We start from the raw sequence: 23,341 nt of genomic DNA, 5'->3' as shown, positions 1-23,341 counted from the left end.
TGTATTGGGGGATCCTTTGGACTGGGAATGTTTGAGGGAGGATCAATTGGGCAGCGGGGGGATGTTCATATTGTGGGTATTGGTTGGGCAGGGATGTATTGAAGGGTTGGCTGGTCTGGAGGGTGTATTTGTAGGGGGATGCATGGAGGGGAGATATATGGGGAATTGTTTGGACTGGGGGATCAGTTAGGTCAGGAGGTGTATTGGGGAGATTGGCTGGGCGGGAGTGAATGGGTATATTGGGGGAATTAGCAGGGTAGGGAGTGTGCTGGGGTGTCAGCTGGATGGGGGTGCATTGGGGAATCAGCAGGGTGGGGATGTACTGCAGGAATCGGCTGGGTGGGGGTTATTGGGGGATCAGCTGGGCAGGAGGTGTATTGGGAGGATTGATTGGGTGAGGGGTATATTGGAGTATGGGGGGGATCAGCTGGCAGGAAGTTATATTGGGACTGTTGGCTGGGTGGGGGGTGTACTGGGGGGTTTGGCTAGCTGAGGGGATCGGCTGGGTGGGGGAGCATATGGGGGCATCAGCTGGGCGGAGGGTTGTATTGAGGGATTGGCTGGGCGGGGGCTGTACGGAAGGATCAGCTGGGCAGAGGGGGCATACGGGGGGATCCGCTGGACAAAGGGCTGTATTGGGGAATCGGCTGGGCAGGAGGGCATACTGGGAGATAGGCTGGGAAATGGCCTGTACTGGGGAATCAGCTGGGTGGTGGGCATATGGGGGGATCAGGCAGAAGGTGTATGGGGGATTGGCCAGGTAGGGGCTGTATTGGGAAATTGGCTGGCTGGGGAGGGTGTACGGGAGGAGCGGTTGGGCGGGGGGTTTACAGGGGGAGAGGCTGGGCAGGGGCGGAGGGGAGTGGATACAAACGCGGCACTGTGGAATGTTGTAGTGTCACGAGGATGGGAGAACAGGAGTCAGGTCACTTGGGCTCTCTCGGCAGCAGGTTTGGTGGGTCCAGCGGGGCGTGGGTTTGGGAGCCAGGACTCTGGTTCTATTCCTGGCTTCGGCTCTCATGAGTTAAAGCTGGAGTTGGGAGCCAGGACTCCAGGGGTCTATGGCTGTGGGAGGGGCACATGGGCCATTGGTTCCTGCACACACTGCTTCCCAGGGTGACTGACCCGCTCTCCTCCCCAGCCTTGGGCCTCCTTTCCCCATCTGTACAGCAGTGGACGATGTGACGTCCAGCCACCCAGGAGCATGGCGAGAGTTAACAAGTGCCCGTACAGTGCTGTGAGCCTGCAAAGCCCTAAGGGATGTGCTACTCAACGCTGGCTGGGTTGTACCTTTCCATGTCATCCCCAGCATGGCCCCAAGGGACAGCAGCCAGCTGGGTGGGGTGGGGGGCTCAGAGATGTTCCCAGGTGAACAGGGAGGAGGCTCTGGAGCCTCCAGTGGGGAGGAGTCCCTGAAAGCCCAGGCAGGAGGGAGACCTCATGCCCCTGCCAGAACTGAGAATGGAACCCAGGAGTCCTGGCACCCAGCCCCCGTGAGCTAACCACTAGACCCCACTCCACTCCTAGAGCTGGGAAGCAAGAGTAGTATGTGACTCCACTACCACGGACTTGGCACTGGCATGGTGCTGGGAGCAGAGTGGGAGCTCAGTAGGGGGCTCTCTCCCCTGGCAGTCAGCACTGACTTCAGTGTCCCAGTGCGGCACTAGGGGGCACTGCGCTGCAGGGAGAAGCATGTGGGGGGGTCCTCAGGGGTCCCAGATTCTGTATGGGTAACATGAGGCATCTCCCTGAAGTGAGGGTGGGGTGGAGGAGGGTTATGCTGACTGGTAGCTTAGCACACGCTGTATACAGCAGCGTGTATGTGTGTGCACATGTGGGGCGAGGTGCATTGGAAGGTGTGTGTTTGTGGCTGTCAGACAGCTCTCTGTTTGCTGACGGTTATAACCTTGTAACGGGGAAGCTCGTAGGCAAGAGCAGTCTTGTACGTGGTGCTGTTCGTTGTTCATCCATCCCACGCGCTCGAAGGCCTGGAGGTGGGGCCATCAGGGCTGCGCTTTCCCTGAGCAGATGGAGCCAGATCAGAGGCTATGTCTACACCACAAATTACTTCGGTGTAACTATGTCGCTCAGGGGTGTGAATAATCCACCTGTGTGTGTATGGATGGTGTGTGTTTGTGTGTGGACAGGATGCGCAGGGTGTGTGTGTGTGTGTGAATAGACAGGATGTGTGTGAACGGACGGGACATGCACATGTGTGTGTGAACAGACGGGACGTGCACATGTGTGTGTGAATGGACGGGATGTGCACGTGCGTATGTGAACGGATGGGATGTGCAGGTGTGTGTGTGCATATGTGTGTGTGAATGGACGGGATGTGTGTGTGTGTGGGTGAACGGATGGGATGTGCGGGTGTATGAATGGACGGGATGTGTAGGTGTGTGTGCATGTGTGGGTGAACGGATGGGATGTGCGGGTGTGTATGTGAACGGATGGGATATGTGTATCCATGCAGCAGTTTTCCCATTTGCACGGTGTGTATGACACCTTTTGCCTGTAGCTGCCTTGGCCTCCCCCCAGTTTGCCTGCCACTCTATTTCACACCTCTCCGTGTGTGCCCTCCCCAGGCCCCAGTCTCCCCTGCCTGTGTGCCCAGCTGGCTCCTGTTAGCCAGCCCTGTGCTGCTGCCTGGCAGCCCAGCCCCTAACTGCCTGTCTGGCTCGGTGCCAATGGCCTTTTTGGGGAGGCAGAGATCCAGCGAGGGCGGCGCAGCATTATCTGCCTGTCAGTGCCTAGCAACCTCTGCCCGCTCCCTTCACACACCCGCCTCTCCCGAGCCATTAGCCCTGGGGAAGTGGCTGTGCTGACCCTGCAGAGGCCCCAATTACCCACCTGTCAGGTCAAGCTGCCTCTAGCTGCTGGCAAGGCCCGGCCCGGGAGGGGAGATGGGCACCGCCTGGCTTAGCACCGGGGAAGGGAATATGGGCCCCATGTGGTGCAGCTCCGGGGAAGGGGAGACGGGCCCCACGCGGCATAGTGCCGGGAAAGGGGAGACGGGCTCACGCAGCGTAGTGCCGGGAAAGGGGTGACGGGCCCACGCAGCATAGCTCCGGGGAAGGGGAGACGGGCCCCACGCAGTGTAGCACCGGGGAAGGGGAAGCGGGCCCCATGCGGCATAGCGCCGGGGAAGGGGAAGCGGGCCCCATGCGGCATAGCGCCGGGGAAGGGGAAGCGGGCCCCATGCGGCATAGCGCCGGGGAAGGGGAAGCGGGCCCCATGCGGCATAGCGCCGGGGAAGGGGAGACGGGCCCCACGCGGTGTAGCACCGTGGAAGGGGAAGCGGGTCCCATGCGGCATAGCGCCGGGGAAGGCCTGTGGTAGGGGTATCTGGGTCCTGTCACAGAACTGGCAGCACCAGGGCACAGTTCACATGCACACACACAGGTAGCATCACACACACACAGACAACCCCCCCACACATACACACACACCCAGAGTCACCACACACCCATGCCCAAACACCCCCCTCAGTCACCCACATACCCCCATGTGTCTACACACACACGTACCCAGACATCCACACACACATACTCCCTGTACTCACACGGACACCCACACACACATCCATGCAAACATGCAGGAAGTCACACACACACACAGCAGCACACACAGACACACTTAGCTGCTTACCCCCATACCACACATGTACATTTATACACACACCCATGCTTACCCACATACACACAGCCACCTCCCCCCACAGCTCTGTGTACCCTCCCCACACACAGCCCTGCACGCGTACATGCACACACATCCCAACACACCCACCCCCCTCCCCCGCAGCCCTGAGTGTGCACAATAAACACACACACCTCTCTCCCTACCCCCCACAACCTGCCCCACCTATGAGATGTAGGAGCGTTCCGGCAGCTTGGTCCAGATTTCCACCTCTGGCTACTGCCAGAGAAACCCTTCGGCACCACCAGCCCCCCCCCCACCCCCCATGCAGAGATGCCCCCCAGCAGAACAATGCCCTCTCTGGCCCAGTAACAGGCAAGGACACTGCCCATGGTTTGCCTTCCACATGCACCATCCTAGATACCTTAACCAAGCAGCAGGGCTGCAGCTGCTCCCCATTCCTGGGGGACCAGATTCTCCCCCCCCCCCACCCAAAACCTCCCAGTCTATAGGGGGATGCAGGACTGATTGCCAGGACAGCTCCCAAGGAGAGAGCTGCTGAGAGAGGACGACCATTCACCGCCCACGGACAGCCTGGACCCTGTGCCCTGCAGCTCGTTAAACCTCTCCAGCACTTTCGCTAATAGCCGGGGCGTGAACCCCAGCGACTGGGCTGCTAATTGCATCCCAGCTTCCTTTCAATTGCCTCTGCAGCGCACATAAAGGGAGCCTTCCCATTGCCTGGTGTTATGTGGGGATGTTAAATGGCCCCCGGCTCCCCACCCCAGAGATAGCTGCATCTCAGCCACGGGTGAGGGATCCCTGTATAAACAGCCCCTGCGCCCCACCCCAGAGGTGGCTGCTCTCCCATCTCCTCCCTCCCAACCCTCCTATAGTCTCTTTCTCTGTCTCCTTTTCAGCTCATCCCCCTTTCCAGCTCCTAATGGGGACATGAATTATTTAGCACCATGGCCCCTTCTCCAGAGAAAGTGCCAGAGCTGGCACCTTCCCACTTCAGTGACCTACATTCCCCTGCCAGCCCCAGCCCCAGCCCCCTCACCCATCACTGGCACCTCTCCCCACCGGGGGAAGGACAGAGATGGAGTGCCTGTCCCCCTCTTGCTAGCCAGCGCCCCCTCCTGCCCACCCATTCCCTTAAAGCCAAAGCACCAGGACCTCAGCTTGAGAGCAGCACCTGCCTTGGGATGTGAATTGGGGCTTCAAGGGGGCACAGAAGGACCCCCCAGGACCAGGGACAATGCAGGAGAGTGTTAGACTTGGAAGGGGCCTAATTCTGCCACCTCTGATTTCCACTGAGACACAGTAGGATCTATTGGGTTAGAGCCAGAGGGGGCTGAAAGTCAGGACACCTGGCTTCTTAGCCCGGCTCTGTGAAGGGTGTGGGGTCTAGTGGTTAGAGCAGGGGCACTGGTTTAGTCTCTGCCTCTGTGTCCCTGGGTTGTTTATCAGCTCTGCTCCCTTCCCCCACAATCCAGGCAGTGCATTGGCCAGAGCCAGTAGTGCAGCTACTGAAGGAATCAATACCCTGGCCCAGGGTGGGGGGCGGATTTGCGGGGGCTGTGGGAGCAGGGGAGGGGGGAGCCCAGGGGAGGAAGGGTGCTGTGGGAGTGGCAGGTAGGAGGGTGTGGGAACAAAGGGCATCACGGGGGGCTGGCATCTGGCTGCAGAGCGGGATGGATATTAAACACAAATTAGCTCCTGTGCTGCAGGAATCGCCACCTGCTGCCGCTGCTTTCCGTCAGCTCAGCTACTGTGACTCCACTGCCAGGAAGCCATGTGAATGCAGAGGCGGCTGAGTGCTAAAGGGGTGGGGCTGGGAGGCAGAGTCAGAACGCCGGGGTTCTAGCCCCAGCTCTGGGAGGCAGGTCTGCTTTGTTATTTCAGGGTCACACATTAGCACTGGAGTGCACACATGGCTTTATTATTGTAGGGTCTTTGAGAGTGCTGGGGCTCCAAGGGCTGGTGTGTTACTGAGGGGTCTCTCTGCAGGGCTGGGGCTGTGCAAGCCGATGTGTTATTGTAGGGGTCTGTCTAGTGCTGGGGCTGCACTGGCTGGTGTGTTATTTTAGGACGCTCTAATGTTAGGGCTGTGCAGGGTGGTGTGTTATTGTAGGGTCTCTCATGCACTGGGGCTGTGTGGGCCGGTTTGTTATTCTAGGGTCTCCCCTGGACTGTGAGCCAGAAATGCCATCCAGGCAGGAGCCATGCCCTGTCCTTGTCCCCAGCCCTGCAGCCCTCCTTCCCGTGGTTCCTGGCTGCCATCTCTCCCTCTGCCTGGCGCCATTACATTCCCTGCTCTGCAGCAGGGCATTTATGGCCCTGGGACTGATCGTTTTCAAGGTAATCAGTGCAGTGACAGTGATGGATGGAGGGCAAACCACAGAGCAGGGCCGCTTCTTCCCCCCCACTTCCCCAGCACTGCCCCTCCCTCCTCCTCTCACCGCAGAGAGACAATCAGCTCCCCCACTCCCCGACACCCGCGCACCCCAACCCTGCCCCAGGGCAGTGTTAGCCAGTGCTGTCCCCTCACTGCCAGTGCCAGCCCAAAGCCCTAGTGGGGCACTGCTGCAGAGAGCAGGGTGGGGGCCAGTAGGGGATGCTCTGCCCTCCCCATCAATGTTGACCCCAAAGCCCCAGAGTGACACTAGGGGTTCCTGCACTGCAGGAGGGGGGCTGTCCCGGATCCACAGGCTCAGGGCTGTGCCCCCGGCTTTGGAACAGTCTCTTGGAGGAACCCCTTCGCTGTGCCAGACTCCAGGACTCTCTTCCTCCAGGGCAGGTCACATGGCCTCCCGCCTGCTGAGCCTGACCCTCTGGGGTCCAGCCCTCCTGCCTTCCCCTGAGCTCTGCCCAGCGAGTCCAGCTGAGACAGGCTCCTGGCAGAGCCTTGGCCACCCCTCAGGACTGATGCCCCTCAGCCGGCATTTCCAGTGACCCTCGAGCAGCGTCCCCAGGGCAGCCGGTTTATTAGTCACCTGGCGCCAGCAGAGGCAGCCCGTGGCTTAGCACAGAGAGCTGAAGGTTAAAGCACAGTCCATTCGGCTCAGCCCTGAGCCCAGCCCCGGGGTCAGGCTCTGTCTGCCCGCCTCAGTCTGTTCCCAGGTGGGAGCTGCCAGCTTCCTCCAGCAGCCAGCGCTTCACCCCCAGCTCCCCCTCCCAGTCCTTTCTTCTCCAGCTGGGGTCTGGGCTCAGCTTCCCTGCTGGGAGTGTGGATCTTTGAGTCACTGGGGCTGGCCTGGTCTCTCTGGCCCCTTGTTGTTCTGGGTCGGTTACAGCTAGTTCCTGGAGGGCTCTGTTCATTCCACCCAGACAGGGAGGTGACTCTCGCCCCTGTGTCCCCGAGGGCTGGTCTACACTCGCCCCTGTGCTGCTGCAGCACTTCCGAGACACTACCTGCCTGGATGGGAGGGGTGTTCCCGGTGTAGGTAATGCACCTCCCTGAGAGGGGGACCTAGCACTGCCTACACCAGGGGTTAGGTTGGCTTAACTGTATCTCTCAGGGGGGTGGGTTTTTCACACTCTTGAGCAATGTAGCTGGGTCAACGTAACTTTTCGTGTGACAGCAAGCATAGTCCTTTCCCCACCTGCTCTGGGTAGCCATGCAACATATAGGGGGAACTGAGGCACACATAGGCATCATAAACAATATTATGAAAATTCCCACTTCCTCCCAGGGGCTCAGTAGGAGGCGCACTCCCATGCTGTCAGTACTGACCCAGTGTGGTGCTATACTGCAGGGAGTGGATGGGGGCTCCTTGTACGCTCCCCAGGAGCACTCAGGAGTGAAAGGCACCTCACCACCTCCTGCCCTTTGCATGAAGCAGGCCTGCTATAGCTCAGCTCCCTGAACCCACCAGCCTCTGGCACAGCCAAGCCCTGATTTCCAGGTCTCCACAGACCTCGCCTCACTTGAGCCAGCTAGTGACAGACACACACCAGCCCCCAAGCCCCTCTGCCAGCAGCCCCCTCTGCAGCACCCAGCCCGTCACTGGACACTCACTGAAATAACCAGGTATGCCGTCTCCAGAGAGACTGTGTGTGCACAGCCTGACTGGCACAGCTCAGGAGCGGGATAGCCCAGCGCTGGAATTGACCGGCCGGGAAAGCGAGTGTACCTTTATTTACAATGGTTAAGATCTGAGAGCTAGTGAGCAAAGACGGTAAGACCAACAGGTGATGTGGGAAACGGGGGATAACACGCTTCCTGGAGCCTGAACATGAACCTGAACATGCTCAAATCCTTGTCTGAGCCATTTTGCACTTACGGCAACCTCCCGGCGTCACAAGCCGCTGCAGCCAGCAGCCGACTTTCAGAAACGCACAAAGCCTCCTCCTGTTCACTCATCCAGAGGTGAATGAGAAAGGGGCTGCCTTCTTTCCTTGTCTAGTCCAGCACACCTTGGCTGGACCCCTTTGGCAGCGCACCCCAGAGAAAACTCTTCTTCCCCCTTGCTTGCTGTCTGGTGCACCACCCACCACCCCCCCGGTGGTTTCATGTCCCCCCGGCCTGTTTTTCTGGTTGCCTTCATGAGCAAAGGGGGCTTCCATTGTGTTGATGTCACAGGGCTGCACTTACCTCAGAGACAGGCCAAGGAGAACTGACATGTGCCTGTCTGCGAGAAGAGCCGTTTGTCTGCTCTGCCTGGTTATCCACTTCCCAGCGTCAATTCAGTACCTGTGCACAGCTCCCTGGGCAGTGTCGGTAAGAGCATTTCCCACCGATAGCGATGACCTGTGTAGCTTCGGCTTTCACTTGATACCTTACAAAACACCATCTGGATCAGTATTGTGACAGCAGTGTGTTGGGTGTAGTGAGTTTGTCAGGCCTGATAGGAGTTGCTGACACAGTAGTAAATCCTTAGCCAGCTGACACCAATGTTCCTCTGTGTCACAGCTCCCTCCAGCAGTGTCAGCTGGATCCTGGATTCTGCTTCACTTCTTGCTCCAGACAGATGTGCAGCATTCTGTGTGACTCTGTAAAGAGGTGCTGTGCCCCACCCCAGAGTTGGCTGCATCTCAGCACCAGGCAAAAGATCCCTGTATATGCAACCCCTGAGCCCTACCCCAGAGGCGGCTGCATCTCAGCACCAGCCAAAAGATCCCTGTATATACAATCCCTGAGCCCTACCCCAGAGGTGGCTGCATCTTAGCACCAGGCAAAAGATCCCTGTATATACAACCCCTGAGCCCTACCCCAGAGGCGGCTGCATCTCAGCACTGAGCACCACGTGGCATATCTTGTGCCACTAGTGCTGGAGTTGGTGGGTGGTATAATCTCGTGCAGCTCCTAACCTTACTTCCCTCCCTTCACAATCCTACCTCTGGGTCACTGCCATTGTGTATGTACCACAAGCCAGTGCAGCACAGGCCCAGCCCAGAGGGGTCCCGAGAGGCCCCGTGGGGCAGAGGGCTCTGTCCACCATGGGCAGCAGTCAGTGGAGCTGTGCTGGAGGGGTAGGTGGCCAGGCTTGGCTCTGGGAGGGCCGTGGAGCCGTCAGACAGCTCAGCCCCACAGTTTCTCACCCTGACCCCGATTCCCAGCTGATCTCTCTCTGCCTCGCAGTTAGAGGGGGCTTGTGGGGGCTATGACTGGTGAGCCTGAGGCGCCACAGACATGGCAGCAGAAATGGCAGAGGGGTGGGAACCAGTGCGATATCCTGATTGGAGGGTAGGCAGGGAGTCCAGAGTCCTTGGTTCTAGCCCACGTCTGGGAGGGGAGTTGAGCAGGGACGGGAGCCAGGACTCCTGGGTTCTAGTCCTGGCTCTGGAAGAGCATGGGATCTGGTGAGTTAGAGCAGGGGGGCTGGGAGTCAGGACTCCTGGGTTCTCTCCCCAGCTCTGGGAAGGAAGTGGGGTCTGGTGATTAGGGACTGTCAGGATCCCTCCCCTCTCAAAGCAAAGAACCCAGGAGTCCTGACTCCCCCTGTCTGCGATTGTCCTCTCCAGAATCTTGCCTCAGCACTGCTGGTGACACCCCCCATGCACCTAGCCATGTTCCTTTGCAGGCCCAGCAGAACGCTCCACCACGAATCTGCTGTCAATGCTGGACTTGATGGATGGGCCCTGATCACTGGGGACAGGAACAGCTGTGCAGGGGGCAGCAAATGGGGCGGTGCAGGGGGCCAGGTTATTGTGGCGAGAGCCGGAGGAGCTTTTAGGAGGTAGTGCAGGAAACGCTGCCGATTTCATGTCAGAGTTGATTCCCGTCAGTGAGATTAGTGGGGGGGAAGGTGTCTGGGAACTTGCTGCTGAGAGATGGGGGTCTGACAGTGCCAATACGGCTCTCGGGGCAGTTGGAGGATGGGGAGCAATTGTGTGTGTGTGTCCTGGCATTGGTGTGTGTTGTGCGAGTGTGTTTGCATTGGAATCAGTGTGTGAGTGTATTGCATTGGTGAGTATGTGTGCAGTTGTGATTTTGCATTAGAATGTATGGGGGGAGTTGTGTTTGTGTTGGGGAGCATGTGTGCCATTTGTGCATGTGTGCATTGGTGCCTTTGTGGGTGTGGATGTTTGCATTAGCCTGTGATTCTGTGTTTGCATCTGTATGTGTACAGGTGTGTTTGTGTGTTTGCATTTGTCTGGTTGCGTGTGCGTGTGCAGAAAAATCAGGTGCTCCAGAGGGGATGGACGGAACAGGAAATCATTGACTGATCCATTCCCTTTCGCCCACTCCCAGCTTCTGGCAAACCCCAGATCAAACTCCACCGAGGATAACATCATCCCTCCTCAGTACTTCCCACTGGATTCAGGATTCTCCTGCACTTCGTGTCCCAGACTAATGCAGCATTGTTGTGTGCTGTTAAACAGACACTGCCCTAACCTAGGAGGTGTTCTCAGCTCAGGGCGAGGGATCCCTCTTTTAGCAGCCCCAGGGCTCCCCTCAAGGCAGCGAGCAAAGGGCCATCGATGTGTACAGGGTGAGTGTCGCATGGTGCTCTGGGCCTCTTTGCAGGGAAAGGCACTAGTGTGGTACAGGATGAGAACACCACGTCTCTAGCAGCCTCTGGACTCCTGGCCCTCTAGTATGGCAGGGCATGGCCAGTGCTCCCAGCCGCTCTGTGGTACATGCTACTAATTGCACCTGAGCTGGGGTTTGTATTTTGCAAACTATTTTTCACAACCACTTGGAGGGAATTTCAGCCCGGCCCATCTTCCGAGCTGGGCCAGGGATGGACACACGCATGCCAGCTGCCTTCCACTATCATGAGTGCTTGCGGTGTTTGTTAATTGCTAAGTGGCACCAGTTAAATCCCACCCACAAACCAACTTTGGTTAATAGCATGTAAGCAGTGGCTGAGGGGGGCTGGAGTTGAGGCTGTTTGCACTGGCTCTCAGGTGGAGAGGGGTGTTGGTGCTGGGTGGCGTCCAAGTTGACTAGGCCCAAGCTGGCTGGCTGGTGCTGTGCCAGCTGTCTATGGGGCAGGCTCAGGCTCTGGGGTGTCCATGCTGTGTCTCCCGTCTCGCTCAGGGGAGGCAGAGAGGAATGGGAGGCCTGTTTGACCCCTGACTTCCCTGCTGTGGGAGGATTTATATTGAGGGTACCTTGGGGCTGGGCTGAGCTGAGCTGAGCCGAGCCCCAGCAATCCTCTCTTACTAACAGGCCACTTTCTGTGTTTAGGCTGAGTTGGCGGGTGGGCGCTCTTTGGGCTGATTACTCTTTGAGTGAAGGAGACATGGCTGCTGCTCTGGGCAGAGCAGCTGTGGCAGAGCTGTGGGGGCGGGAGGGGGAGTCCTGGACTGAAATTGCAGGGTGGAAGGGCATGGTTGAAGTGCATTAGCCATATCTTCAGCTGTTCCTGGGGTCTATCCCCAGCTTTCAGAGGGGAGTGGGGCGGGGCCTGGTGGGTCAGAGTGGGAGAGGGTTGGGAGTCAGGACTCCTGGGTTCTATCCCCAGCTCGGCGGAGGGGTGGGACCTGATGGGTTAGAGCAGGGGGTGTGGTTGGGAGTCAGGACTCCCAGGTTCTATCCCCAGCTCTGGGAGGGGAGTAGGGCGGGGCCTGGTGGGTTAGAGTAGGGTAGGGTTGAGAGTCAGGACTCCTGGGTTCCACTAAGTAGCCTTGTCTGAGTTGTTTTCTAGGATCCCCTCTCACTAACCTTGTCTTTCTCTCCCCCTCCCACCCCCAGCTGGCACCACGTACATCTTTGGGAAGGGCGGGGCGCTTATCACCTACACCTGGCCGCCCAACGACCGGCCCAGCACACGAGCGGACCGGCTGGCCGTGGGCTTCAGCACACACCAGAAGAATGCCATCCTGGTGCGGGTGGACAGCGCCTCTGGGCTGGGGGACTATCTGCAGCTGCACATAGTAAGGAGAACCTGCACTTGGGGGGGTCTGCGGTGGCAGGTAGAGCTCTGCACCCTGTAACTGGAACCCATCCCCCCAAAACCCTGACCCTAGTCCTTTCCCCAGAGGCTTGGACCTCTGCTGCTGCCCCCCAACAGCTTGGACTGAGCCCCTCCTTTAACTCCCCAGGGCTGCAGTCTGACCCCCGACTCGGAGCCAGCTGGATCCCCAAAGTTTGCCCCCCAAATGGTCAAACTCAACTCAACCCAACTCCGAAACCTCTGTTCCCAGAGGCTCGGACCCAGCCCAGGCTCTGATAGCAAGTTGGGTGGGGGGGCAGTTTGTGCTGTCTCTGGAGGAGAATGTTGGAGTTGGGGGTCCTGTGGGGGAGGTCTGGCAGGGTGGGGGGTTCAGCTCCACCCCCCTCCCAAAGCGTAACACTGGCTCTGAATATGGCTGCATCCCTTGCTGCGCACGGCCCCTCTGTGCAGCTGCCCTGGGACACAGCTGCCTGGGTGCACGTTGTGCCCGAAGCATCAGGCACCTGCTTGGCTCTGCCAGTGCCTGTCTGGGGCCTTGTCTGCATCAGGCAGGGGCAGTCGCCCCCCATCCCCTGCTCATGGCTGGGCTCTCAGTGCCCCCATCTGACTTCCTTACGCTCGTGCCAATGCCCTGACGATCGCTGCCAGTGGCGGGGCCCGAGGCGGCTGGTGCTAGTGCAACGACGTGCCATCTGGGCCGTCCTTCACCCTGGCATCGGGCGCCTCCGACACATCAGGGTGGCAAAGCGAAGTCTCCGCTGGAGGCGGGGATTGCTGGGAGTTCCATGCTGCTTCTGTGTGGACAGCTGTCCGCAGGGCAGCACTCAGGGGCTGGAGCCCTCCCCTTGGCACCGTCCCCAGATCCCCCACGCCTCTGGCCAAGGCTGTGTCGCTCGTGGGAGAGTGTGGTCTAGAGGGGAGCATGGGAAGGGAGATAGGCCCATGAGTGTAATCCTGAGAATGTGGGGTAAGGGCAATACCGGGCAGGATGGCCCCAGGGGTCTGATCTGGGGCAGCAGGGACCGGGGGGTACCGGGCTGGATGGCCCCAGGGGTCTGATCTGGGGCAGCAGGGACCGGGGGGTACCGGGCTGGATGGCCCCAGGGGTCTGATCTGGGGCAGCAGGGACCGGGGGGTACCGGGCTGGATGGCCCCAGGGGTCTGATCTGGAGGGGGCATGTATACTGGGCTGAATGAGCCCAGGAAGCCCGATTCCATGTATTTGATGAAATACATAGCGCCCTCTGTTGACTCAATCTGTGTATTGCACCATCAACAGATGAGTTTGTTTCAGGACAGATGTTGAGCAGCAGCACACACACCTCATTCTGTACCACTGCTCCCCCCACGTGCTCTGCAGCCAAACACACGCACACTCTCCTGCGCTGCGCACACGCCCCTGCATGCATGCACACCGCTCTGGAGTAAGCAGGAGCTCCCCTCACAGCCAGTGTTTCTGCCCCGCTCTCTGCAGCACCCCCTTCAGGGAGAGGCCAGACTTGCAGCCAGTTGTTTACGCTGCCCCGGGGCAGCTGTCTCCCATTACCAATGGTGTGTGTCATGTAGGCTGCAGGCAGCTCATCGGTCGCTTTCATTCTTGTTAATATTTATGTGTTAACAGCTGTGGGTGGAAGAAGGCGCTCGGTACTTACTAAAATCTGGGATGCTGGGCGGGAGATGATTCTCTACCAACATCTGTGTGTGTCAAAAGGGACTGCTGTGGGGATAGACTGCATGTGTTAGGGACAGGGGCATGGGCCTTTCCCCTCTAGGGGGCAGCGGTTCCGATTAGCCCCAAGGCAGGGCAGGCTGGTTCAGGGGTCATAGGGTTGTCTGTGCCAGAGGCTGCGCATTGCTAGGTGTGTTTACAGTAGCGGCAACAGGCCCTGACTGAAGGAGCAGCCCCATTGTGCTGGGCTCTGCACAGATTCCCAGTGAGAGACCGTCCGAGCCGCAGAACACCTGGGTTCTATCCCCAGCTCTGGGAGGGGGGCGGGGTCTAGTGGTTACGGGGGCACAGGACACCTGTTCCCTGCTCTGCTGACTGCCGCTGCCTGGTAGGGGAAGGAGTGGGGACCTGGTTGTCAGTGTTGGCACTGTAACAAGGGCACCCTTGTCTCTGCGATTGCCCCATGGCATGCGTTGGGCCTGGGCACGTCAGCTAATGCTGTGTGGCAGTGGGGAGCAGCCATGCTGGCTGAGGGAGTGCCCAGCGTGTCAGGAACGACTGCTTGGCCCCTGCGGGGGCTCCAGCACACTCTCCTCCCGTCAGCCTCCTCGTCACAACCCCGCCAGGCTAACATGGGCCGACAGCTAACCTGGTGGCACGGAGCTGCCTGTCTCATCTCACACGGATCCTGGAGAGCTCCCTGCAACCAGGCACATGGCACTGCTGATGGAAGGAGGGAGCCAGGACACCTGGGCTCTAGCCCCAGCTCTGGGAGAGGAGTGGGGTCTAGGGGGTTGGGGGAGGCTGTGAGTCAGGACACCTGGCTTCTAGCCCCAGCTCTGGGAGGGGTCAGATGTTTAGAGCAGGCCCTGGGGTTTTATCAGGACCAGCGCCCCCTGGAGATGAAAGGCCCATTGAGGAGCTGCTCCCTCATGCTTCACGCCTGACCTTGGCGCTGTCTCCCTCAGGGGCTGTGCCCTTGCTCCCCCGACCTGGACATCTGCCACGTGGCTGGGAACATGAGCTGGGCAGGTGCAGCTGGATCGACCCTCAGGGCAGCATCAAGCCAGGCTGGGGGGAGGGGCACCACCCAACTGCCTGGCATCCAGCCGCCCAGGCTGGCGAGGGAGCATGTTAGCGTCTCATCTTCGGTCCCCTCCAACTCACAATGGGTTAGCCGTGGCCCCATCTCCTGTACCGCAGTCCCACTGCCACTGTGCGCTGAGCAGGATCCCCGCCCTGCTCCTCTCCCAGCCCACCTGGCTGCTCACATTACCTGCACTGGCCTGCAGGAGGATGGATGGACAGAGATGGGCCCTTCCCTTCCAGGGGGCGCTGGCTTCACTCTGGCTCCGAGGTGTCTGCCTGGCTGGCTCAGGGTGGTGGGGAATGAACATGGGACTATTCCCCACTAGGGGGCATCTGCTCCCATCCCTGGGCCGGGAGCTTGGCTGGCTCATGGGAGTCATGCCCTCCAGGCCCCAGGTGCCCCAGCCTAGTTGTTCACCCTGCTCCCTGCTGCACTCTAGTGGGCTGGTGCGGGGTGTACCCTGTTACTAGCCTGACCCAATCCTGCTTAGCCACGAGATGAGTTAGCGTCTCAGCCCAGCTGGCTCCTTAGCTCAGAGGTGGCGAGGGGTACAGCATTCTGAGCGGGCACTGCACGTGCCAGTAGTCTGCAGGCCCTGGGCGTCATGTAGGGGGGTGTGAAGGCAGGTCAGTGATCGGGCTGATGGGGATGTCATTTGCACAGCTGCCCCCCTCATGCTGCCCTTATGCCTGAGCGGGCTTCCAGGATCTGCAGAGGATGGGGGGGGCTGCATGGGGGCACCCACACCTACCCTCCTAGATACACCAGCCCAAACACACCCCTCCACACACAGTTGTGCTTTACATGTGTCAGCCTGTGACCCCAGCTGTGCGAGCAGCCCTGAGCACAAGAATGTGTGCATGCCAGTGGGGCAAGGCATCTGGATGTCTCCTTGCACACCTTTGCACCAGGGTTGTGTGTGCCCTTGGCACACCTGGACACAAGGCATATACAGGACTGTGTGCTAGCAAGCATGCCCACTAGTGCACTTCCACACTCAGATGCATGCCCATGCACCTGTGCACCCGGGCTGCTGGGCCCTGTCCTTCCCAGTGCCCCGCAATTGAGCCGGAATCCTTAATGAAGAGAAAAGTATCTGCAAAAAGCCTGGAGTCACTTTTTAATTAATGAGAAAATCTCCCGATGAACCAGTTTCACGTTTTCAGCTGCAGCAGGGGAATCTGAGGTCTTTGATTGGAGAGTCCTGCTGTGTCGCTCGCTCTGGGAATGGGGGAGAGGCAGGGGCCTGCGGGAATGATGAATGGATAGAAGGAGTGGATAGAGGGCTGGAGGGGAATGGACAGAATGGGGTGAGAGTATGGGGGAGGGATGGGTGGATCGATGGAGGAGGGGTGGAGGAGTTCGGGAGGGTGGGGGGGGGATTGATGGAGGAGGGGTGGGGCATGTGGAAGAAGATGGGTGAAATGAGCACTAGGTCCTCCTAGTAATGCTGCAGAAAGGCCAACAGGCCCTGATCCTGAACCCATCTCCACAGCCCCCTCTCTGCCCCAGTACTGTGGGCTGGGTTCATGGATCTCTTCCACCCTACCACCCCAGTGGCATTGCACAGCCTCACCACCTTGGCACAAGGGTACTGGCTTCTCTCCAGCCCCCATAGCCTGATGCTGGGTTGGGTCGGGAGGCAGGCGCACTTTGCCTCACCCAGACAGTAGGGGTCACTGGAGACCAGCTGTGGGGCTGGTCTAGGGCCTGGAGGGTCATGGTAGCTGGTGTGCACATGTGCATAATACAGTAGGTTTGGTGTGCACTTCTGGATATGGGGCTGCATGTGCATAATACACAAGGGGGGTGTAGTTTGCTGTGTGTATAACAATCTGATAGATTGTATAAAAATGTGTGTGTACAGGTCTGTGCATGTGTGTACTATGTGTGTAGCTGTGTGTGTAAACTGTGCATATAGCTGTGGGAGGTCTGTCTCTGAATGTGTGTGTGTAAATGCCCTGTGGATTTCATTCACACAAACTTTCTCAGCCTTGTTTCTGTGTGCCAGGGTGGAGGGCAGTGGCAGGTGGCATTACCCCAGCATGCAGCCCCCTCCCCCCCCCCCCCCCCACCGGGAGGGAGCAGAGGGAGACTTCACCTCTGAGGTCCATTCAGCTGCTGACGGAGGCTGTCGACCAAGCAGATGTTTGCCTTGGAATTCTGTGTGGTGGGGGCTGGAGTCCTGGTAGGAGCTGGTCTGAGACCTGGCAAACTCATCTCACAAAGGGGCCCCAATCAACAATGAAACTCATTCCCATACTATCTCCTGGAGCTCATACTGAGTCAGTGTCTCCTGGAAAGGAAAGGTCCCTGGTCCCAGTCCTTCCACCCTGGGGCTGGATCAGAGCTGGTGTCCCCTAGAGGGGAACAAACCCATTGCCTTCTCCCCCTGCCAGTGGCTGTATCTCTGTGGGTCCCTGCAGCTGGGCGAGGTCAGGAGCTGGCTCCTGGCGCTCCATGATCGTGGTGATTAGAGCTGTCTCTGCATTATGCCGAGCGTGCCGGTGCAGCCGGGGCCCTGATTGCGCCCACTCGTCAGCCTTCCATGCTTAATTATACCCCTTAGGCTTCCGTTTGGCGGCAGCCCTCCGCCTCCGCTGCCGGAGTGATGCCAGCAACGCCTCTCCCACCAGGGCGGAGCCCAGCCCCTCGCCGTTAGGGCCATGCTCCTCAGTCTCTGCACATGGAGCCTCGCTGACCGAAATTTGGGCCCTGTTATGGCATCTGCTTTATTAGTAGCATGAGAGACCTATTGTGGTATGTGCTTTATTAGTAGCATTACGGTTGTGCCTAGACACCACATTATGGTGTGAACTTTATTCACAGCACTACAGTAGCACCTAGGCCAGGGGTCGGCAACCTTTCGGAAGTGGTGTGCCGAATCTTCATTTATTCACTCTAATTGAAGGTTTCACGTGCCAGGAATACATTTTAACGTTTTTAGAGGGTCTCTTTCTATAAGTCTTTAATATTAAACTAAACTGTTGTTGTATGTAAAGTAAATAAGGTTTTAAAAATGTTTAAGAAGCTTCATTTAAAATTAAATTGAAATGCCAAGCCCCCCAGACCGGTGGCCAGGACCCGGGCAGTGTGAGTGCCACTGGAAATCAGCACGCGTGCCATAGGTTGCCTGCTGACCTAGAGGCTCCATTATGGCATGTGCTTTGTTAGTAGCATTACGGTAGCATTTAACAGGGCGGCTCCCCCATCTCAGCTGGGGCCCGCCCGCTAGAGTGTGTGGGTAGCAACAGGAGACCCAGGGTCCCCAGCTGCTAATGGGCACACCATACTGGGACCCCAGTATTAGCAGCATTTTGGTAGCACCAAGGTTTCCTGTCTGAAACTGGGGTCCCATAACGTGTCCATGGCTGTGCGTGCGGGGGAGGGGAGAGTCGGGTGGGGGGGAATGTGCAGAGCTGGGCGGGGCGGGGGCGTGAGCATGCAGGGCTGGGACACATGAGGTGGGAGTTGAGTGCACAGGGCTGTGTGTGGAGGGCACTGGTGGGAGTCCGAGGGAAGCAGATCCTGTAGAGCTGTGCAGGGGGTGGGGGGATAGAAGCTGGGGGGGAGCGTCTGTAGGGCTGGGGGGAGGGAGGCGAGAGTAGCCAGAAGGTGCCTGTAGGGCTGTGCGAGGGGGGGGTCAAGAGGAGCGAGGGGGCACCTGTAGTGCTGTGGGGGGAGGGGTGATAGGAGCCAGGGGCGCGCCTGTAGGGCTGTGCGTGGGCGGGGGGTGATAGGAGCCAGGGGGGCACCTGTAGGGTTGTGCCTGGGCGGGGGGGGGTGATAGGAGCCAGAGGGGCGCCTATAGGGCTGTGCGTGGGGGGGGGGTGATAGGAGCCAGGGGGGCACCTGTAGGGCTGTGCAAGGTGGGGAAGCACAGCTGTGCGTGGTGGTGAGCTGTGCTGTGTTGTACTGTTCCCCCATTCCTCCAGACAAAATGCTGTATCTCTCACAGCTCCAGTTACCACATCAGCTTCAGCTCTGGGCTGGGAGACCCTGGGCAGGGGAGCACAGGTGGGGGGAGGATGGGCACTATGTGGTGCAGAGATCAACAGCTCCCGCTCCTCCTCCCCCTCCTCCTGCATCAACTTCCACGCTTCCCCTTTCCCCCCCATTAATGGCCTTGCAGTGAAGTGCTGGGGCGGGATCGATGTGCGGGGGAGGGGGTCACTTCGCTGTCAATTTCACTCTAGCACAGAGGTAGGCAAACTATGCCCCGTGGGCCACATCCGGCTCGCGGGACCGTCCTGCCCGGCCCCTAGGCTCCCGGCCAGGGAGGCTAGCCCCCGGCCCCTCCCCCACTGTTCCCCCTCCCCCGCAGCCTCAACACGCCACCAGCAGGTAGCGTGACTTGCTCCGGCCAGGCGGTGGGGCTGCAAACTCCTGCCGCTCTGAGTGGCATGGTAAGGGGGCTGGCTACGGGTGCGGGTTGGATAAGGGGCAGGGGGTTCCGGGGGGCAGTCAGGGGACGGGGAAAAGGGTGGGTTGGATAGGTGTGGGAGCCCGGGGGGCCTGTCAGGGGTCGGGGATGTAGATAGGGGTTGGGGCAGTCAGGGGACAGGGAGAAGGGGCGGTGGGGTTAGGGGCAGGGGGTCCCGGGAGGGGGCGGTCAGGGGACAAGGAGCAGGGGGGGTCAGGGGTTCTGAGGGGGACAGTCAGGGGGCGGGAAGTGGGAGGGGGCGGATAGGGGGCGGGGGCCAGGCCATTTTGGGGAGGCACAGCCTTCCCTACCTGGCCCTCCATAGAGTTTCACAATGCCGATGTGGCCCTCGGGCCAAAAAGTTGGCCCACCCCTGCTCTAGCAAACAGGACTCAGGGCCTGGCTTGGGCCTGTTAATACATGAATATCTCCCAGCCCGCCCCCCTCCCCCCAGCGCCAGGGGCCAGCTCTGGAGAACCCCAGGGCCACTAACTTTACCAGGTGGGGGCAGCTCATCCCCACGCTGGGCATGGAATATTAAAGGAATTGGCACGTGAAATTGCAAGCCCATTAGCAAGAATTTTTAATGAATCTGTAAACTCAGGGATTGGACGGTATGATTGGAGAATTGCTAACATAGTTCCTATTTTTAAGAAAGGGAAAAAAAAGTGATCCGGGTAGCTATAGGCCTGTTAGTTTGACATCTGTAGTAAGCAAGGTCTTGGAAAAAATTTTGAAGGAGAAGGTAGTTAAGGACATTGAAGTCAATGGTAAATGGGACAAAATACAACATGGTTTTACAAAAGGTAGATCGTGCCAAACCAACCTGATCTCCTTCTTTGAGAAAGTAACAGATTTTTTTTAGACAAAGGAAATGCAGTGGATCTAATTTACCTAGATTTCAGTAAGGCATTTGATACCGTGCCACATGGGGAATTATTAGTTAAATTGGAAAAGATGGGGACCAATATGAAAATTGAAAGGTGGATAAGGAATTGGTTAAAGGGGAGGCTACAACGCGTCCTACTGAAAGGTGAACTGTCAGGCTGGAGGGAGGTTACCAGTGGAGTTCCTCAAGGATCGGTTTTGGGACCAATCTTATTTAATCTTTTTATTACTGACCTTGGCACAAAAAGTGGGAGTGTTCTAATAAAGTTTGCGGATGATACAAAGCTGGGAGGTATTGCCAATTTAGAGAGAGACCGGGATATCATACAGGAGGATCTGGATGACCTTGTAAACTGGAGTAATAGTAATAGGATGAAATTTAATAGTGAGAAGTGTAAGGTTATGCATTTAGGGATTAATAACAAGAATTTTAGTTATAAGCTGGGTACGCATCAATTAGAAGTAACAGAGGAGGAGAAGGACCTTGGAATATTGGTTGATCATAGGATGACTATGAGCCGCCAATGTGATATGGCTGTGAAAAAAGCTAATGCGGTCTTGGGATGCATCAGGTGAGGTATTTCCAGTAGAGATAAGGAGGTTTTAGTACTGTTATACAAGGCACTGGTGAGACCTCATCTGGAATACTGTGTGCAGTTCTGGTCTCCCGTGTTTAAGAAGGATGAATTCAAACTGGAACAGGTACAGAGAAGGGCTACTAGGATGATCCGAGGAATGGAAAACCTGTCTTATGAAAGGAGACTCAAGAAGCTTGGCTTGTTTAGCCTAACTAAAAGAAGGCTGAGGGGAGATATGATTGCTCTCTCTAAATATATCCGAGGGATAAATACCGGAGAGGGAGAGGAATTATTTAAGCTCAGTACCAATGTGGACACAAGAACAAATGGATATAAACTGGTCATTGGGAAGTTTAGACTTGAAATTAGACGAAGGTTTCTAACCATCAGAGGACTGAAGTTTTGGAATAGTCTTCCAAGGGAAGCAGTGGGGGCAAAAGATCTATCTGGCTTTAAGATTAAACTCGATCAGTTTATGGAGGAGATGGTATGATGGGATAACATGGTTTTGGTAATTAAATATTCATGGTAAATAGGCCTGATGGGATGTTAGATGGGGTGGGATCTGAGTTACCCAGGAAAGAATTTTCTGTAGTATCTGGCTGGTGAATCTTGCCCATATGCTCAGGATTTAGCTGAATGCCATATTTGGGGTCAGGAAGGAATTTTCCTCCAGGGCAGATTGGAAGAGGCCTTGGAGGTTTTTCGCCTTCCTCTGTAGCATGGGGCACGGGTCACTTGCTGCAGGATTCTCTGCTTCTTGAAGTCTTTAAACCACGATTTGAGGACTTCAATAGCTCAGACATAGGTGAGAGGTTTTTCGCGGGAGTGGGTGGGTGAAATTCAGTGGCCTGCTTTGTGCAGGAGGTTGGACTAGATGAACATAATGGTCCCTTCTGACCTTACTATCTATGAAACTCTCTGGCCAGAGAGATCCCAGGGGGCTGCAGGGAGCAAGGCTTGGGGCAAGGGGGCCCTCAGAGTCAGTGCTGACCCTGGTATTATACCCACTTCATGCCCTGCATCTCAGCACTGGGTGAGCGATCCCTGTATAAGCAGCCCCTGTGTCTGACCCCAGAGGCAGCTGCATCTCAGCACTGGGTGACAGATCCTTGTACAAACAGCCCCTGTGCCCCACCCCAGAGGCGGCTGCATTTCAGCACCAAAGAGCCCCTTGGCACTTGGGGTGGATGATAACTCCATCACTTTCCTAATGAAGCGCAACATTTAGCACAAGCTCTTGCATTCCCATAACTCTGTTAACCCCATCAGCTCCCTGCGCCCATCACCGTGGCTCCCAGCAGGCCCCACACCCCCCTTCATTCTGCCCCTTTGTGCTGCAGAAGATGATGGACATTGTGACCCTGGGAAGCTTAGCAGTAAATTGCAGGAGTGGAAGGGTGTTGAGATTGTCGGTGGTGCAGGTGGGCACTTCATCACCTGCTGTGGAACCGGTTTTCAAGGCCTGCCTGCCTCATTCCTATCCCTGCTCCACCCCCAGGGGTGGGATGTTATTGGCTGGTCCTCTGCCCCCAGGCTGGGCTCAGGACCCCTTGCATGCAGCTGTGACCAAAGGAGTATACATTGAATAAAATGGCTCTGGTTAGAAGCAGTGGGGTCTAGTGGATAAGCTGCAAAGCTGGGGCTCAGGATACCTGGGTTCTATTCCTAGCGCTGGAACTGGGGAGCTCTCATCGTGGTTGGAGGAGGGACTTGGGAGTCAGGACTCCTGGGTTCTTGAGAAGCCACCAGGATGGCGGGGGAAGAAAGCCACGAACCAGTGTGGAAAGACACGAATACTGTGACAAAAGGGATCTGGATTGAAGTATCAAAACTGCTCACTCCTGGAACAAAGGCAGAGAGTGAAGATTTCAAACCCCAGCTCTGCTTTCCCCCTACCTGTTCCCTGCAACAATAGAGAGACTGTCAGCTGGTTGTAAGTTATTAATTTCTAATGCTACAATTACTTCATTATATGGCAGGGCGATGAATAGCTGGGGGTTTTGCACAGGCAAATAATTATTTGAGTCAAAATTAATTTACTAAGTGGAGCAATTCTTCACGGGAAATGTCAGGGGGTTTTGTCTCTTCTTTTTTTTTTTTTACTCCCAATCCTACATAATAAAGTCATTGTGGGAAACACTGCTACCATGTGTCATAAATCCCGTATGGGATTTTAAACAGAGGCCACCTTCAAGGAAGAGGTGAGGGGTTTCATTCCCCCGCCTCAGAGCCACAGCAGGAGAAAATGGGGTGTGCAGGGATGGAGCTAGAGAGGGAATACATAGTGGGGTGGAAATGGAGGTAGGGGTAGCCGGGGATAGGACCCTGCAGTCCTGACTCCAATTAGCCCCCCCTGCTGTAACCATTTAGTCCCCCATGCCCCTCTTAGAGCTGGGGATAGAACCCAGATGTCCCGTCTCCCTTTTGTGCACTCAGGCCATTAGTGCCCATGTGCCAGGCTCTGGGTGGGCCAGTGCTCCCTATGCCACTATTTCCCCTCCCCCCAACTAGTAGTCCAGCCCAGCTGATGACTTGGGCTCCAGGCCCCATGGGTGACACTGATTCAGGAGACCCCTTAGTGTATGGAATGAGACTGGGCAGAGCAGTGTTTTTTGGTGGGGCATGTTCATACAGGCATGGGAGAAGGGGGCTAGGTGGCAGGGATGGGAAAGAGGGGGAAGATAGTACTGTGGGGGAGGGACAGGA

At 57.3% G+C, this 23,341-nt stretch overlaps 1 protein-coding gene across 1 annotated transcript in view; it reads left to right on the top strand.

The window, feature by feature from the left end:
* NRXN2 (neurexin 2) overlaps window positions 1-23,341 on the top strand; it is a 251,516-nt gene that overhangs the window by 171,169 nt on the left and 57,006 nt on the right. Inside the window, exon 17 of the mRNA XM_077821683.1 lies at window positions 11,783-11,964. Coding sequence (XP_077677809.1) covers window positions 11,783-11,964 — 182 coding nt within the window. The remainder of the gene's footprint in view (window positions 1-11,782; window positions 11,965-23,341) is intronic.

Source organism: Eretmochelys imbricata, chromosome 7, assembly GCF_965152235.1.
Source record: "Eretmochelys imbricata isolate rEreImb1 chromosome 7, rEreImb1.hap1, whole genome shotgun sequence".
Classification (NCBI taxonomy): Eukaryota; Metazoa; Chordata; order Testudines; family Cheloniidae; genus Eretmochelys; species Eretmochelys imbricata.
Note: the sequence above shows the minus strand (reverse complement) of the source record. Positions and strands in the feature narration are given on the sequence as shown.